A 16,296-nucleotide genomic window follows, 5' to 3' on the forward strand; every position below is an offset into this window, starting at 1 on the left:
AAATGGTACAGTGTATAAATATATTTTACGTTTGTAATAATGTTGTAAACCATTATTGTATTGAAGCAATATGTACAGTTTGTACATGCTTGAACCCGCGATCTACTCTTTCTGCAGAAATGCTTGTTGTTGCTGTCATCACCTATATTCTAAAATGTTATAGTCTGGTTCGAGCAACATGACACCCTTGCCGGTCACATCATTCTGTCAACAAGACAAACGGAGTAGGTAAGAGAGAAGAGCTATCTATTAAACCCTTCCCTTCAGCCAACCAGTTAGAGTTAAGTCCTACAGTGTTCGGCCTTCCTAAAACAACATCATTTACAAGTACATGTACCAATGGCAGTGATCGTATGTTAGTTAATTGTACAATCTTCGTTAATGGACATTGTAGCAAACACCATTACCTAGTATAAAAAAGTCATGCATGTGTAAGAGCTGATGATATATGGCAATTTAGCTGCCTGTCAGAATCGTATACATGTAATTCCTTAATGATAATACATTATACAGTAAAACGAGACTGTATGAGGGTTGACAAGTACGTTAATCCAGACACGTGGGTGAGTGGAGAGGCATTATTTTCCATTGCATATGGTGTTAATACGTGTATTACATATATCAAGAAAAATGTATTTATCGGTGACGTCATCATAGAAGGATTTCCAAACATCGTAGCGTAACGAACTAAAACAGAATTAGAAATGACATCCGGCTACTCTCGCGCATTATTTGGGGCTGAGATGTGAATTACGGGTATTCTATATGTTTCTGTCGTTTAAAATATACCAAGAAATATATCTAAAAAAAATAAACGGCAGGGTTTTGTTGTATGTGGTTTCACGTTTGACATAGCCGTGTGCCTATGGCTTTGCTTAAAACAAATGATGAGACGAATGGATATTAAAGAAATTAATAACTGCACCGAAAAGGAAAACACACTTTTACGATTTACTGGTAATGTTGATGACTCGCAAATGTGTGTGTGATGCCAACTACTCAAATATCGAGCGGAGTATTGTACAAATATGTTGATTCGGTGTAATTCGTCTGTCACATTGAGATCCTGTCATCAGTTTAAAGACGGACAGCATAAGGTATCGTGACAGATGATATTTTGATGTATAAAAAGAGAAGTAAACATATGAGGCGTGTAGCCCTGCGCCATTTTGTGATTACTTAGTTAGACTTCGGTGCTATTCGGTTCATATCTAAAACCAACGTATCATTTTGTAGAAACAAATCATGTTGTATGACGTAATAAATCCCAAAACGATTGTATATAGGGCTACCAAATCTAACTAGTTTTAAACTATAAAACGCTTCGCTTTTTTATTTACTATACAAGAGGCCCAGAGGGCCTGTATCGATCACCTGTTTCCTTTGTTACATGAAACTGACATATAGGTTACTTCAGACCAAATGTGGTAACTAGAACAGAAGACATTTTAACATCTCTTAAACGCTTAAGATATTGTTGTTTGAAATTGTAATTTTAAAGCATTTAACCAACGTTGACCTTTGACTCCAGCTAGCACTTAAAGTTGACACTTGACCTCATTACTGTAATAAAGAAAAATATTTGCACTGCTGGTCTACATAGCATACCCAAGTATCATGACTCGAGACTAAATGCTTCTTAGGATATCGTCATTTGAAGTTTTATCATTTTTGACTCCTGTGACCTTGAAAGTAGGTCAAGGTCATTTTAATGACGTAACTTTATAGCACTATATCCCAGGTACCTATTGGCCAAATATTATGACCCTGAGCCTTATGGAATTTGAGAAGAAGATTGTTAAACCTTTTAAGCCATGTTGACATTTGACCCCCGACTAGCACTTAGAGTTGACCTTTAACCTCATTTCTGTGATTTAGAAAAAGATTTGCACTGCTGGTCTTCATAACATACCAAAGTATTATGACTCTAGTCCAAATGGTTCTTAGGATATTGTTGTTTGAATTTTTTAACATATTTGACCCCCGTGAACTTGAAAGTAGGTCAAGGTCATTTTAATGAGGAAAGTTTATAGCACTCCATCCCAGGTACCTAATGGCCAAATATCATGACCCTAGGTCCCCCAGTTCTTCTTCAGAAGTCGTTTAAAAGAAAAAGTTGACGAACGGACGACGGACGCCGCAGTACGGCATTAGCTCACATGCCCCTTAGGGCCAGGTGAGCTAATAAACCGATCCACTGTCCACAATGTAATGATACCGTTATAAAGCATATGAGGGTTTTCGAGCGAATCTGAAGTCGAACTTATGAACGGCTCTGCGGAACAATATGCAATTGTTTTGTAAATTTCGAATGGGCATCGATAGATTATCATTACAAGCTGGAATATGGGGAAAAATGATAGAAATGAATGGAATGATTTCTATTGTAATTGAGAGGGTCCAGAACTTTGTTAGATACGTTTGTGAACGAGTGAGCATTTTGAAATTTCTATAATAAATCTCTGTATTTACAGCTATTAGTTTTATATTGGTTTATATATACAGTATTGTAACTTCCAGCTGTTGTGAACACTATAAATATATCATATATATAAATATGTTGATTCCGTGTACTATATATCTATATATCGATGGTACTGTATTTCACAATACCAATGAGTAGGTTTTTGTGTCAATACACCTATTATCAATCTTAAATTTCAATTATAGAGCTGACCTTGCCATTATCACGCTAAAACGTCCGTTTTCATACTTTAATTCTCACTATATATATACATATATATATACAGCCTTAACTCTACCGATCTTTCCGAAACTGTCATTGTGAAGCTTAAGTTCAAACTTAACTTAGCAATGAATATTAAACAAGAAACAATGGAAAATTTAGAGTGGATGTTTTGTTGCCGTGAACATTTAATTACCATCAGCAATATGTATCATTTACTGAAATCATTCCTTGATGAACATAGTGTAAACCTGCATATTTATAATACATATAATACCGACAGATATTTCATAACAACATTCGTCGATAACATATCCCTAACTGTGGTTCGCACACGTTGCCAGACTTCTCGGGGAGCATTTCTATTTAACCTTACCATTAACTGGCAAGTAGAGTGACATTAAGCTTGGTTTCGTCGCCTTTTCGATATATTTCATTTGCGTGTTTTAACAGGAATCCTTCTCAAAGCAAATATATTATACAAACATAACACATGTTGATATGTGGAAAATGTGTTATAAATACAATAGTTGAAACTATGCAAGTTGCATGTATATTAGTTAAGAATCCCTCACCTACTCCAAGCAAAACACAGCTTTTGTACATCGAGTAACCTCCCCTTAATTTCGTGTTTGATATAACAGGGTTCTTCCGCTGACCAGGTGGCACAGCTGGTTAGAGTGAAGGGTTGACGATCCGAGGTCCTAGGTTCGGATGTAGGTCTGGTCCCTCTAAGTGTTAATGCTTAGAACACTGTTGTTGATTATATTTTTTTTCATCTAAATTCTATTTTCATTAAAGTATTGCAAGGTATGGTTTTCTTTTTCAGGAAGGATTTGTCAACCTTGTCCCCTCATCTTGTTTGCCGGTATTTTACATGAAAGAGCTGTCAATTTTGATATTAACCTTGTTAACTGCTATTCCACAGGTATACTCCGTGATACTCATCATAGTTTTCTGATACTCCATATGGAATACACTGTCACCTTTGACCTTCAACCTTGATTGCTGATACTACAAATGGATATGATGTATTGTTAACTATGACCTTTAACATTGAACATGAATATGACGTCGCACTTTGAACATTAACCTTGTTGAATGAAATTAGATATAAACGCAGTTAGTTTGTCCAGTGCCTTCTCGTTCATGTCACAAGCATACAAGCCCTTGGTTTTGAGGAAGGCAATGTCCACTATAGCCCCCAGTTGTCTGTATTGAGCACCTACCAGGAGTTTCTCACTTGGCTGCGACGGGAGGGCGTGTAATTCCTTGTGGTGGAGGATGACAACGGCTACCGACTGGTCACCTGACGTCACAGAAAAAACAACCATTCACATGATAGGTTATAAATGCAGAACATGTTGCTTGAAGGCCAAGTCGCACTGTCACGATTTGTGGCTACGAGTTAACAGAGTCCTGGAAAGTTATAACGCGTCACAACTTGGGACTCAAACTCGTGACAGTGTGACCGGGTCTTGAACAAACAACCAATGACATGTTTGGCTACTGATTCCCCTAACGTTAGCTTTCTAACCACATGTGTTAACACAGAATCTACCCGATCAACTCAACTACACTCCTTTACTTTATTATGGGATATGTGATTATATATCCCTTATTTCCTCATTTACTACTAATTTGTAATCTTCGTCTATGACCCTGCTTGCGTGATTTGACATACGACACAGCAATTGTACCATTCATTTACACAGCATGATATAATATATTCTATGTTTATCTCAATTTGTAGAGCACTGGGCTAGTAATGCAAACGATCATGCTATACTTCTGATACATTCCCTTTGATATCACCCATGTCCCCTATACATGCCACATCAATTTCTTTGATATCGTAGCTGACCTACATGTATGACCCTATTAATTTTAGTAATGTAATTTTAACCAATAATCTTATGACCTTACAGTGGATATTCTGTGTGGCATTGCTGACGTCAGTACCGAGGCGGGAGGCGTTGATACAGAGGATGATGAGGGGAGTCGTGCCTGTGTGTGCCTTGGGATCGAGACATGGCTCCACTGTCGCTAGTATCCCGAGGGCTTCCCAGTGAAAACATAACATCTTGTTTAACTCAGCCGAGGCTTCCATTAGGGTCGTGTGGTTCCCAGAGTACAGAGACACACGAACTAGAAAGAAGAACAATATATATCGATATGATTTAGACTGGATTGAACAGCTGATTGTTAATATTTTAATTTCGTAATTCAAGCTAGGCTTTATAAACAATGTGTTGATTGTTGCACCATCCCATGACATTGACCAGATTCACATTGACTGTGTGTTTAATCAGAGTCTAGTTTCACATCGTCCATTATTAGTTTGCGACAACAGTAAAACAAGTTTCAGGTATACATGTATTTCTTTAAATCTGCAGTATTGATAATTTAAAAAGTACATTTTTTCTGTTAAATTTGCAATAAAAGGTGTATTCGGAGTGATATATTTCCAACATTGTTCATGATAATGAACATTCAATAAAGGACTACATTTTAACGTTAAGTTTTGTGGACTTCCACAAGCTCCAGTATATTCAGTACCTTATACAACATGTACTCTTACATACGTTCTTTTATCAATATCTTTGCAGTAAGTTGGTGAATATCAGGACAGAAGAAATTGATGGGTAAGTGTTTACATTACTAGTATACTGGTACTTGAAATTAAAAAATAATAAGTTTTGAATGAAGATTTCAATGGCCAGTTTCTAAGGAGAGTCAAATAGCATGTTTATGTTTGTTTCCGTGGTTATATATTTTGTTAATTGGCATGACACTGACACTATTGCCTCCCACGAAGGCAACCAGAATTCAAAACACAAAGTCATTGTATTAAAGATTTTCATATAAAGTGTTCTCCCTACAAACAAAATTCGATTAACCCGTTCTGTATATTGAGTGTATTGACCAACTGTATGAGTTGTATATCTATACTGTAAGTGCTTAAAGTGGTTCGTATTCTGGCTAGATAATTCTTACCATACAAATGCCACAAGATAAAATATCTAACTATACGCTTTACTGCATACTATTTTTTCAACCTTTTTGATATTTCGTCTATGTTATTTCAAACAAGATACAAGATACAAGAAACTTTATTTAAAGTCGCATACATGTAAACAATCAACATTAGCTGTTCAGAGCATAGTTGGGGGGGTAATTTAGGATGTATGACTGCCGGAAACTGTAACTATGTATTGGACACACTGTTTCCGACATCAATAAAGCATTGCCCGTTCATTTCTCAAAGAAACCATCAACCTTGCAGAAAATGTATGAAAACGTTATATAAATCAACAACAGCGTTTTGGGTATGAAAATACAACGGAAACGGACAAAGTTTTAAACATTTGATCTCCAATACTGTAACGAAAGTACTTATTGAGCTCCCTGGCCAGTGCTTGTATACTGTTCCAGTCATCTTTCACTTTATCAGAAATCAAAAGGGGACAGCTCTGTATGTACGAAAATCTAAATATTTTCTACTGCTTTGCATCCATTGGGACAGGGATCCTTAAGACAGTTTCTATAATATGCGATTTTAAATCATCAGACGAGCGAATTCAACACAAAAACAATTTGTTTTCAACATTGTTAACAGAGAATGAAAATGTGGCTGGGCTAAATTATTGCGGCTCGAATCTAAAGGTTTAAGACTGTCGGAACTCTCTTTACATTGCAGGGCATCAATCATTGAAAATTCACTGATCATCCAAATCCTTTCATATTACCTCGGGGTCAACCATGTTTCAATCCATGTACAGGTAGAGGAGTTTGGAGTATTCTTTATGCGACCTAAATCAACAACTGTTCACAAAGCTAGGACCCTTACCTTTCTTTTGCTTCGCCAGCCGTATGTGTTCCTCTGCCTGCTTGATATTATTTTCAAGATCTTGAATTTTATGTAAGTTTGATTTCTTTTCGGATTCCAGCTGTTGTTTGTCCATTTGTAGACGGCTTTGTTCCGATTCCAGCTGTTGTTTTTCCGTTTGTAGACGGCTTTTCTCGGATTCCAGCTGTTGTTTTTCCATTTGTAGACGGCTTTCGTTGGATTCAAGCTGTTGTTTTTCCATTTGTAGACGGCTTTCGTTGGATTCCAGCTGGGTTTTTTCCATTTGTAGACGGCTTTTGTCGGATTCCAATCCACTTATTTCCTCTTGGGACCTTTTCCTTTCTGTCGCAATTGTTTGTTTTTCTTTCTCAAATTCCTTCTTTTTCTCTACTAATGTAGATCGTAATTCTTTCATTCTTTTCTTTAAATCTTTGATTTCCTTAGAATGTTCACAAATAGGATCTGATCCAGTACAGGTCTTTTTTGAATGCGTAGGCCCAGTATTATCATCCCTTTGCATGTTATTGAAAAGATCCATCGTACGAGCCTTTGTCTTTGTTAAGGTCTCCACATTCTCGTTTTGTTTTCCGATAACATCTCGTAGTTCTTTGAACTTTTTTTGTATTTCATCCTGAAGTAAAATGAAGAATTATGTTATTTACAGCAGGACTAAGCTGTAATGACTATCAGTGACCGGGGCCATGTTGTTCAAATAGTGATTAGCTTAATCACTGTTTAACAACATACATCAACCTCTAATAATATACAAGCAAATACTCCAGGCGTTACGCTCACTTACGCTCTCTAAACCCCTGTAATATGTTATGGCTCAGTGTGCGCCACCTTGCAGAGAGCGCAAGGGAGCGTAATCCATGGAGTATCGAGGATGATATATGCAAGGTAAAAAAACTAGTTATTTTATATGTAGTTTTACTAAAATGTTTGCAATCTGGAATATTTATTGTGTTATAAAGATACACAAACAATACAGTGTATGTCAATCACTGATTAAAGTTTTAACTCAGTTAATTACTGTGTTAGAAATATACACTATACAAATATTTGTGCTAGTCACATATTTATTTTTTTAACTTTTGAACATTTTGGCTCTGTTAGCTCATTTGGTTAGAGAGTCTATCACCCTCCTGCTATCACAGAGGTGTTGTGACAGAACCTGCGGAGACGATACAAGAGCATAACGACATAATGACAAAATCATGCATTTTGCATGCAATTATTGCCGTAACTTCGCTTGATCCTTTGATTTTGTCAACCTATTTGGAAACAAAGTAATAACATATTCAGATTCATGGATTGGTGCGTTCTGTATGGTTTGGACAAAGCTGTATGAAGTAAAAAAGAATCGCATTGTCACGCGTGACAACTTAATGTGAACGTGACCTGAAAGGGTCACCATTAAGCCCCTTACTTTGTTTAATATTGTTCATTATCATCTATATACTACTTTATACCACCTACCGGTAGCATGATAAATTCATTAGCATTGGTTGTCAGTAATTGAGTATGATAAGAAGTTGAGAACGACTGGGGACAACTTGAGAACGGATTTTCCCATTCCTCAGCACTTGGGAACATATTTTCTCAAAAAAGAACGTCTGCTCGCGCCAGATGACGTCCGAAACAGGAAAAAGTGTCCACACAAAAGTGACCGCGTAAGAAAATAGTCCGTCATAAACATATCAAAACAAAGTTACGGAAAAGTATTGAGAATTACTAGATGTAACTCGAAGGGGGGAGGGGGGGGCCTTTGTGAATACCCCCACTTTGATTGATCAGGAATTGGTGGGAGTGATAGGGATGTGGATTGGAAGAATCAAGTGAAGAGTTTATATATCAGAGGTCACGGTAGAGGTTACAGTGACCTACATATGGTACGCGACACACCGCCTTCGATGCATGTACCCACAAACCAAGATGCATAACAGTAGGTGAAATAGTACGGGAGATATGCTCCGGAAACCTTGCTGACGACATTATGTAGGTCAGGGGTCACGGCAGGGGTCACGGCAGAGGTCACAGTGACCTACATATGGTATGTGACACACCTCCTTCCATGCACAACGCCTTCCAGGCATGTACCCACAAACCAAGATTCATAACCGTAGGTGAAATAGTACGGGAGATATAATCCGAAAACCTTTCTGACGACATTACATGTATGTAGGTCAGAGGTCACGGTAGAGAGATCACAGTGACCTACATATGGTACGCGACATACCGCCTTCCATGCATGTACCCACAAATCAAGATTCATAACCGTTGGTGAAATAGTACGGGAGATATGCACCGGAAACATTTCGGACGGACGAAGCAAACACGATATATATATATGCGCCCGACTTCGTCGAAGCAGGAGTATAAAAACACTATCTCAGGTGAAAATGTGCATATGAGAAAACCAATGACGTAAGGATTGTTTTAAAAATTAAAAAAAAAATCTACGTAGTTTTAAGGTTCATTGTATTCCTCCGTGCAAAACTTCTATTTGTTTACGTTTGTCATAGGCGATCGTTGATCATTGAGCATAGAAGTCATTTGGAAAACATGGTGTTTAGTTTAGGTTTTTTTAAACGGAGAAATATATAAGGTAGGAGTATATAGATGATAAATAGTAAATCATACAGTATTTTCAGTGTTTGTCGGTCGAACTAATTGGCTTCTATCCACGTGCTCGCAATGAGAAAAAATGTTCTCACGACAAACCCTGAAAATACAGTGTGATAATCTATAAATATATTATCTAACGACGCTTCGTTAACCGTACAGATCAATACACACTACACACATCTGATATGCCGCCAATTGTTACAATGGCCAGTGGCCTCGTACATTTGAAGCTCATAGACATTATGATTTTACTGGTGACAATGCTTATCAGCCACACTATAAGGGCAACAGAGGCATATAGATGGCTGGTAAGGGGTTATCACAGATGTATCAGCTCATGTATATGTGAACATGTGATGAATTCGTTTTACCATAGGCCAATATGAAAGCTACCAAATATCAAACTGACCAACGATATCAACCAAACAAAGTTACCAAAGGGCAATGCATCGCTCATCAAAGGTCATGCATGCCAACAAAAGTAATGGGTACATTTGATAATTAATATCAATAAAATACAACATAACTTCCATAGGCACGTGTTATGCCAAAGCAAAAGTTATACCAAAGTTAAGCACAGTAAATTGGTTGAGATAAGTAACATTTCAACCCGGCAAATACAAATTAACAAAAAGAAATACTTTTCATTTGCACATGTTACGCTGAGGCAAAGTTTACAATAGATATAAACTTAATGAATTTTACAACAATTTTGAAACAAGTTATTTCAACTTATATGAATCACTCTTGTTGGCCCAGAAATTCTATGGAGAAGAAATTAAAAATTAATTCAATAAAAATAAACAATTCACCACTGAATCCAAGCAAATTTACAGCGGACCACTTTGGTCACAGAACCAATCACTTGAACCAAACTATATCTAGATTTCGTGAAAATCTTGTAACAAACAAATCTGCATGCCAAGATTGTGAGCTTCGCCCGCCATGACAGCTACAAGTCGAATTTGTCATAACTCTGTTGTCTTAAGTTTCAAACATCAAACAGATTTTTTTACATTGTGTGTAATATAGTCATATGAATAACATTACTTCGGATGTCTTGTCTTAATCTATATTTTTACAGATCTTCTTGCTTGAAATATCTGGTTGCCGGTTGTGATCGTTATGCGCCCACAGCTGCGCTGCCCTCACTAGGACCGGGGCTGTACCGGAAGCTCCACCATGTCATCTTTCGCCGGTTGCAAGGGGTGTATCTGTAATTTCTTCTAAGAGAGCCGAATGCAAATATACGTTTCTTAATTATTATTTTTTAAAACTCACCTTGTTAACATTGGCGGTAACTTCAGATGATTTAAGTTCTTCAGTCATTTTTCTGAGCGAGACGTATTTTGAACAGCTAGGGATTTCTAATGTTTCGGTACATGGGACTACAGCAGTAAGTAGGCCTAGTTCTAAATCCGAAACTGTAACATTCCAAATCGTCATCGTTATCCAGGTACTTTCGTTTACCATAAGGCCCTCTTCTGCGTCTGCGAGGCTGTGATGGTGCATCCATAGTTAATTTTGTTTTAAAAACTAACTTTGTGCTTTTCAGTGAGCTTCTGTTAGAAAATCGCCTTTATTAGTAATCACGTTGAGCGCGTTTGCTCCCAGAACTGTTGGACACAGGATACCAGATTACAACTCCGTGGGGTGTCTGACCAATCGCTGAGTTATTCTTCTATTGCACAACAAGTGAGGCCCCGGTATTTGCGGGGGTACATGATGATGTACGTGTGCTTATGATAATTAATAATGGTAATTACGTAATTGGTTTTCTTATCTAGTTCTTAACGCTTTGCAAAGTATATATCTTTATGATAGTATGTTGCGATTTATAAGCAATAAACACTACCTGGTGTATACTTTGGAGGAAATAAAATCTGTCGACGACGACGATGAAGATTGGTTTCACGCTGACAAAATTCTTTTTCAATACGGTGTCTCCTTATTTCCTGTAATACGTTTTTTTGTCAATTAATTACGGATGGAATTTAATTGACAACTTACACATACTGCAATAGGCTATAATATCTATTAGGGTTGTATGTATGTTGGCTTTGGAATTGCAACCAACATTTTGATGGTCAGCTTCCCCAATAGCGGCCTCACATGTATATCATGTTACAATACAGATGCTTTTACATTTTGACCGCCAAACGTTAAATGACCACTCGCTACTGACCGCAATTTCGTTATCATCACAGACCAAGCAAACCTTAGTTTTGTTATCGCCCATACATCTATCAGCAGACAAATGTTTGCCTGTATTTATTTCATTGGTAATGTCAATAAAATTTGTTAAATTGAAATTTCTACTTTTCATGGATGGAAAGGTCCTTAGGGACTTGACTTAAATCGTAAATTTTATTATCCGCGGGTTATCCGTTATATCCCTACTGGAAATATCACTTTTGACGATATTTTGTCGATTTTCAGCAGCGGACTGGAAATAAATTCTTCTCCTACTTAGATGTGCTAGAATCAAGTACTCTTCATGAATAAATAGGTCATACAGGGCTTTATCTAAGGTGTGCATTTTATTACTCTGGGTCATCTGTTCTCCCTTGGGGAGGGGATATATTTTACGGCCTACATTATATAATAGTTTACATTGTTTAATACAAATAATTATGACTAATTTTTGTTAGTTGTCAGCAGGGAATAATGCAAACTTGGTTAGAATGATAATGACTGGATGGTAAGTATACAATGTAGATATTATCAAGGGTCATCGGAAATTGGGCCCAAATTGGGAAAATTAATTAAAAACAAAAGCTATCATTTCTCATTTAATACAAAATACTTTATTTGAAAAGTCTTAAACAGGTTATTTATTTATTTCATTTGTGTGACATGACGAATAACATACGTTGCTTTGTTTACATGATTAAATTTCCACTCCAAATCTCGACAATGAAAAATAACTTACAGCTCATATGAGACTGTTAAGGCCCTATGGCATTTTGTTTGAGAAAACTAGCTGGTTTTGGTTTGGTTTTGTTTAGTATTGTTTAACGTCCAATCAACAGCTATGGTCATTTAAGGAAGGCCTCTCCTGTGCGCAAGATGTATGCCTGTAGTGTATGTATGCGTGTAGGTTATGCGTGTGTGTTTTGGGAGGCTGCGGTATGTTCAAGCTTGTCTCCTTGTGATAGCGCGGAACTGACGCCGACTTTATAATGCTACCTCACTGAAACATACTGCTGAAGACACCCAGCAGGACACCCCACCCGGTCACATTATACTGACAACGAGCGAACCAGTCGTCAAATTCCTAAATTACTGAACGTTAAGCAGGAGTAGAAACTACCATTTTTACAGACTCTGGTATGTCTCGGCCAGGAGACAGAACCCAATGCCTTCCTCACAGGGCGAATGCTCAACTAATGGCCAAAAGTGAGGCATTGTCGAGGGAGCCATTAGGAAGAAGAAAGTTGTTTAGAAAGAAGAGAAAAGATAAGATCCCATTTAGTCGCCTCTTACGATTGTTACGCCCTACCTGCAGTCAAATTGTCCCAAGTAGCTGGTACATTATGGTCATCCTCAATATGAAACCCATGGCAAGTCGTCATATTTGAAGACCCCAGTTAAACCTTGGATTCCGATATCTAATTGGATTCACTGGAACTTATAACCAGTTATTTAAACTATACTCAGCAACAGAGATCTGTCTGCAATAAATCACTATGTCTACTGAGAAAACAGTCCCCAACTGCTATAACATATATATGTGTGCATTTAGCAGACCTCGCTGGTAGGGGGCTCCCCAACCATTGGAAACTTCAATTTCACTACAAGGTAGAACTAGGAAATTTTATCTACGTATTTCAAATTGATGTATTTATTCATTTCATTATCACTATTGTTATTAGTTTTTAAAGACATCGTGTTTAAATGCAGTAAATGTAATTTATGATGGTATATAATATGTACATGTAAGTATAAAATCCAGAGAGCTTGTTACATGTAGGTAGGGGCTGTCCCAATCACCTGCTCTCTGGATTGGAACCTGTGATAGTTTGCTTTAATTTATATATATTTTACGTATTATAACTGTTCTTAACAAAATTATGATATTATGTATATGTATATTTACATTAATATGATTAATCCTACTCCCATAACATGAGAGGCCGCTGGTCGGCCTTTTTTCTATCAGATATGATCATAGAAGAACTGATCTTGACCTTACACAACACAGATAATATTTAAACCGTTGACCTTTGTCTTGGTCTTGACATTTTATTTCATCACATGACTGAACTGACCTTGTTGGGAGAGTTGTCTGAATTCAAGATGATAGACCATCACCAACAATTAAATAATGTTAACTCTACCTGTGTTTTGATAACCTCCTCTGCAGCTGAATCAGCAGCACGAATGACAGAACCAGTCTCTGGTTTATCAGTAGAAAAAAAACCTCCCATGTTGCCTCCTGAAAAAATAACACCATTTTAGTTGAGGTTTTTATATTTACAGGTAGCTCACCTGACCAAAAGGTCTTAGTGAACTTATGCCATGGTGTATTATCCTTAGTTTAAACATCTTCTAATAACCGAGAGGCTTAGAGCTAATGGTAGGGGTATTTGACCAGTTGCATGCTCAGATGAATGACTTTGACCTACTTGAAAGGTCATAAGAGTTAAAATTATCTAAACCACCTCTTCTCCATAACCAAGAAGCTCAGTGTGATGATATTTGGCCAGTAGCTTGCTGAAATGGAAGACTAACAAATTTGCTAAAATATGGCTTCCACCCAAAGAGGTCATATTTGTACATTACCTCCAAACAAACTCTTCTGTATAATCTAAAAGCCTTGAGTGGGATAGTGAAAGACTTTCAAAATTTACTCAAAATACCAACTTTCAAGGTCACATGCATTAACTTTGTTATAATCTTTCAACAATTTCTTCTGCATAACCTGTAGGCCTGTATGGTGATGATATTGGCAAGTAGCTTGCTTAGATGAAGATGAAAACCTATCAAGTTTGTTAAAGGGAATTACCTTAAACCACTTACTTATTTGTGACTCCATTCCAGTATCAGTGACCCCTTTTTATCTATGTTCTCTATTTATCTGTGACCTACATAGCTATCTGTGACCCTCTAAACTATTTATCTTTGACCTCAATCGTTATTTATATGTAACTTTCTCCACTGTTTTTCTGTATTTTCCTCCACTATTATCTGTGACCTTCATCACAATTTATGTGGGACCTCCCACATTTGTGATCTCCACTATTTATCGATGTCATGCTTCATTTTTAATCTTGGACTTGCTCTATTATTTATCTGTGACTAGCTAGTTCAACTCCTTTATAATAATATATTATGCAGTGAAAAATTAAACTTGCTAGCCATGTGTCCAACATTTATAGTTTTTAAATGTGTAATTGTAACTGATGTAGGTTCTTAGAGGTACTTGAATTTAATACACCTTCCATCTCTTTTAGAATATTTTGATATGTTTTCTTTTATATAAACACTGTGCAGAGACCTATGCTAGATGTTGAGTTGTTGGCCTTGAAGTATCCATGTTCATAAAAAAAACCATTAGATTGTGTATGTTTTTTAACAGTTCCTGATCAAGAAAATCAGCCATCTAAATGTAATCATTAATCCAGCCACTGTATAAATGATAACATATGGAATTTGCCACATTAGGATTTATGGTTTTAATATGGTACAGCTAAACATGCCAGGATATCAGTATTTTGTCACTATAACTTGTGCTGTACATTACATTGAATACAAATATCCAGCATGTACATGTATTCTTTTTAAATGACTGCATGGTCCTCGATTCACTTCTTATTAACAAAACAAAAATTACAATAAACATTAATGTATATTGTTAGATAATCTACATATAAAATTTACATATAATATAGTACAGTAATATATGTTTCCGGGTATGACTAATCATGGATTATAGATATGACTACATATTTCAAAAGTTAATGTACTTATTTCTTTCTTCAGCATTATATTTTTAATTCAAAATTAAGTCATAGATTGTATATGTATGCAGGGAATGGAAATAGATACAAAAATTGACAAAGGTTTACATGTACAGAATGCATCATGAATTTTGGGAGAGCTATCTCCCTTAGACTGTTAACTGCGTTGACAACATCAATGTGACATCTCTGACTTCATACAGATAGCATGCGAGTGCATTTTCTCTACCAGTACCTTCTAACCGATATTTGGACCCGAGATCAGTTCCCTACTCCATGTAGTTACTGTGTGTTTCAACACTCACCCCATTTCTCGACAAGTGTATGAAGTTTAAGTATATTGAAACATAGAATATTGTTATAGAATCACAGATACTACCCTCGTCTGTCAATGCAACTATACTATAAAAAAGTTTATATTATGGGTGTTTTGACAGACGAGGCACACAGGCACGGGAAAATGGGGGATCGATCTCCTAGCTCTACTGTTTTTGAACTTTTGAGTAGCGAAGGCATCATTTTTTCTTTATCAACAGCAAAGCTATCCACGACCCTATGAGCGTAATTAACTGTAAAATAGAACACTTTGCGCGAATCACAGATGTACCTGGAGACAACTCGCTTAGTCGCAAAGTACATACATGTATCGGCGTAAAGCGTGTCTGACCCTTATAAAACATGTGTCTTTAGGTCAGAACAGCAGTTCTATATAGCTGAATTACAGGACAATCTATCCAATAAGTCTAGTTTAGGATACAAACCTTTTCCGGTGGCCATGTAAACCAATCTGGCAACTGATGACACGGGACTGGGTTTCTACTTTCGCTTTCACAATTCGTGGAATCATATGTTCGTTACTTCCGGTTGTAAATGCGACCTAAAATAGACCTTATAGAATGAAAACAAACTAACTTCATATCTATAAAATCAATTTAAAGAAAACAAAGAGATATATTGAAATTGAAAATATGATATGGCCTACAGATCGCTTTATGAACGTAGGACTTCGAAATGACTGCTCCCTGCTCAACCATAGGTGGTGGGTACGGATAAGTCCGGATAGACGATTTACAGGAACGGGCAGGAACGGGCAAAAACGGGCAGAAATGGGCAGAAACGGGCAGGAACGGGCAGAAACGGACAGAAACGGGCAGGAACGGGCTGCAATC

General features: G+C 36.9%; 1 protein-coding gene across 1 annotated transcript; it reads right to left on the minus strand.

Annotated features, from left to right (window-relative positions):
* Positions 1 to 2,851: 2,851 nt before the first annotated feature.
* Positions 2,852 to 15,984, minus strand: LOC110450101 (trichohyalin-like). Its single transcript, XM_021497356.1, has 5 exons — positions 15,889 to 15,984; positions 13,505 to 13,602; positions 6,537 to 7,167; positions 4,613 to 4,834; positions 2,852 to 3,995 (listed from the first exon to the last, which is right to left on the minus strand). The coding sequence occupies exons 1-5, from the start codon at positions 15,902 to 15,904 to the stop codon at positions 3,775 to 3,777; spliced, it is 1,188 nt and encodes a 395-aa protein (XP_021353031.1). The 5' UTR covers positions 15,905 to 15,984; the 3' UTR covers positions 2,852 to 3,774.
* Positions 15,985 to 16,296: the final 312 nt, after the last annotated feature.

The sequence above is a fragment of the Mizuhopecten yessoensis genome, unplaced genomic scaffold (genome assembly GCF_002113885.1).
Source record: "Mizuhopecten yessoensis strain PY_sf001 unplaced genomic scaffold, ASM211388v2 scaffold4999.1, whole genome shotgun sequence".
Classification (NCBI taxonomy): Eukaryota; Metazoa; Mollusca; class Bivalvia; order Pectinida; family Pectinidae; genus Mizuhopecten; species Mizuhopecten yessoensis.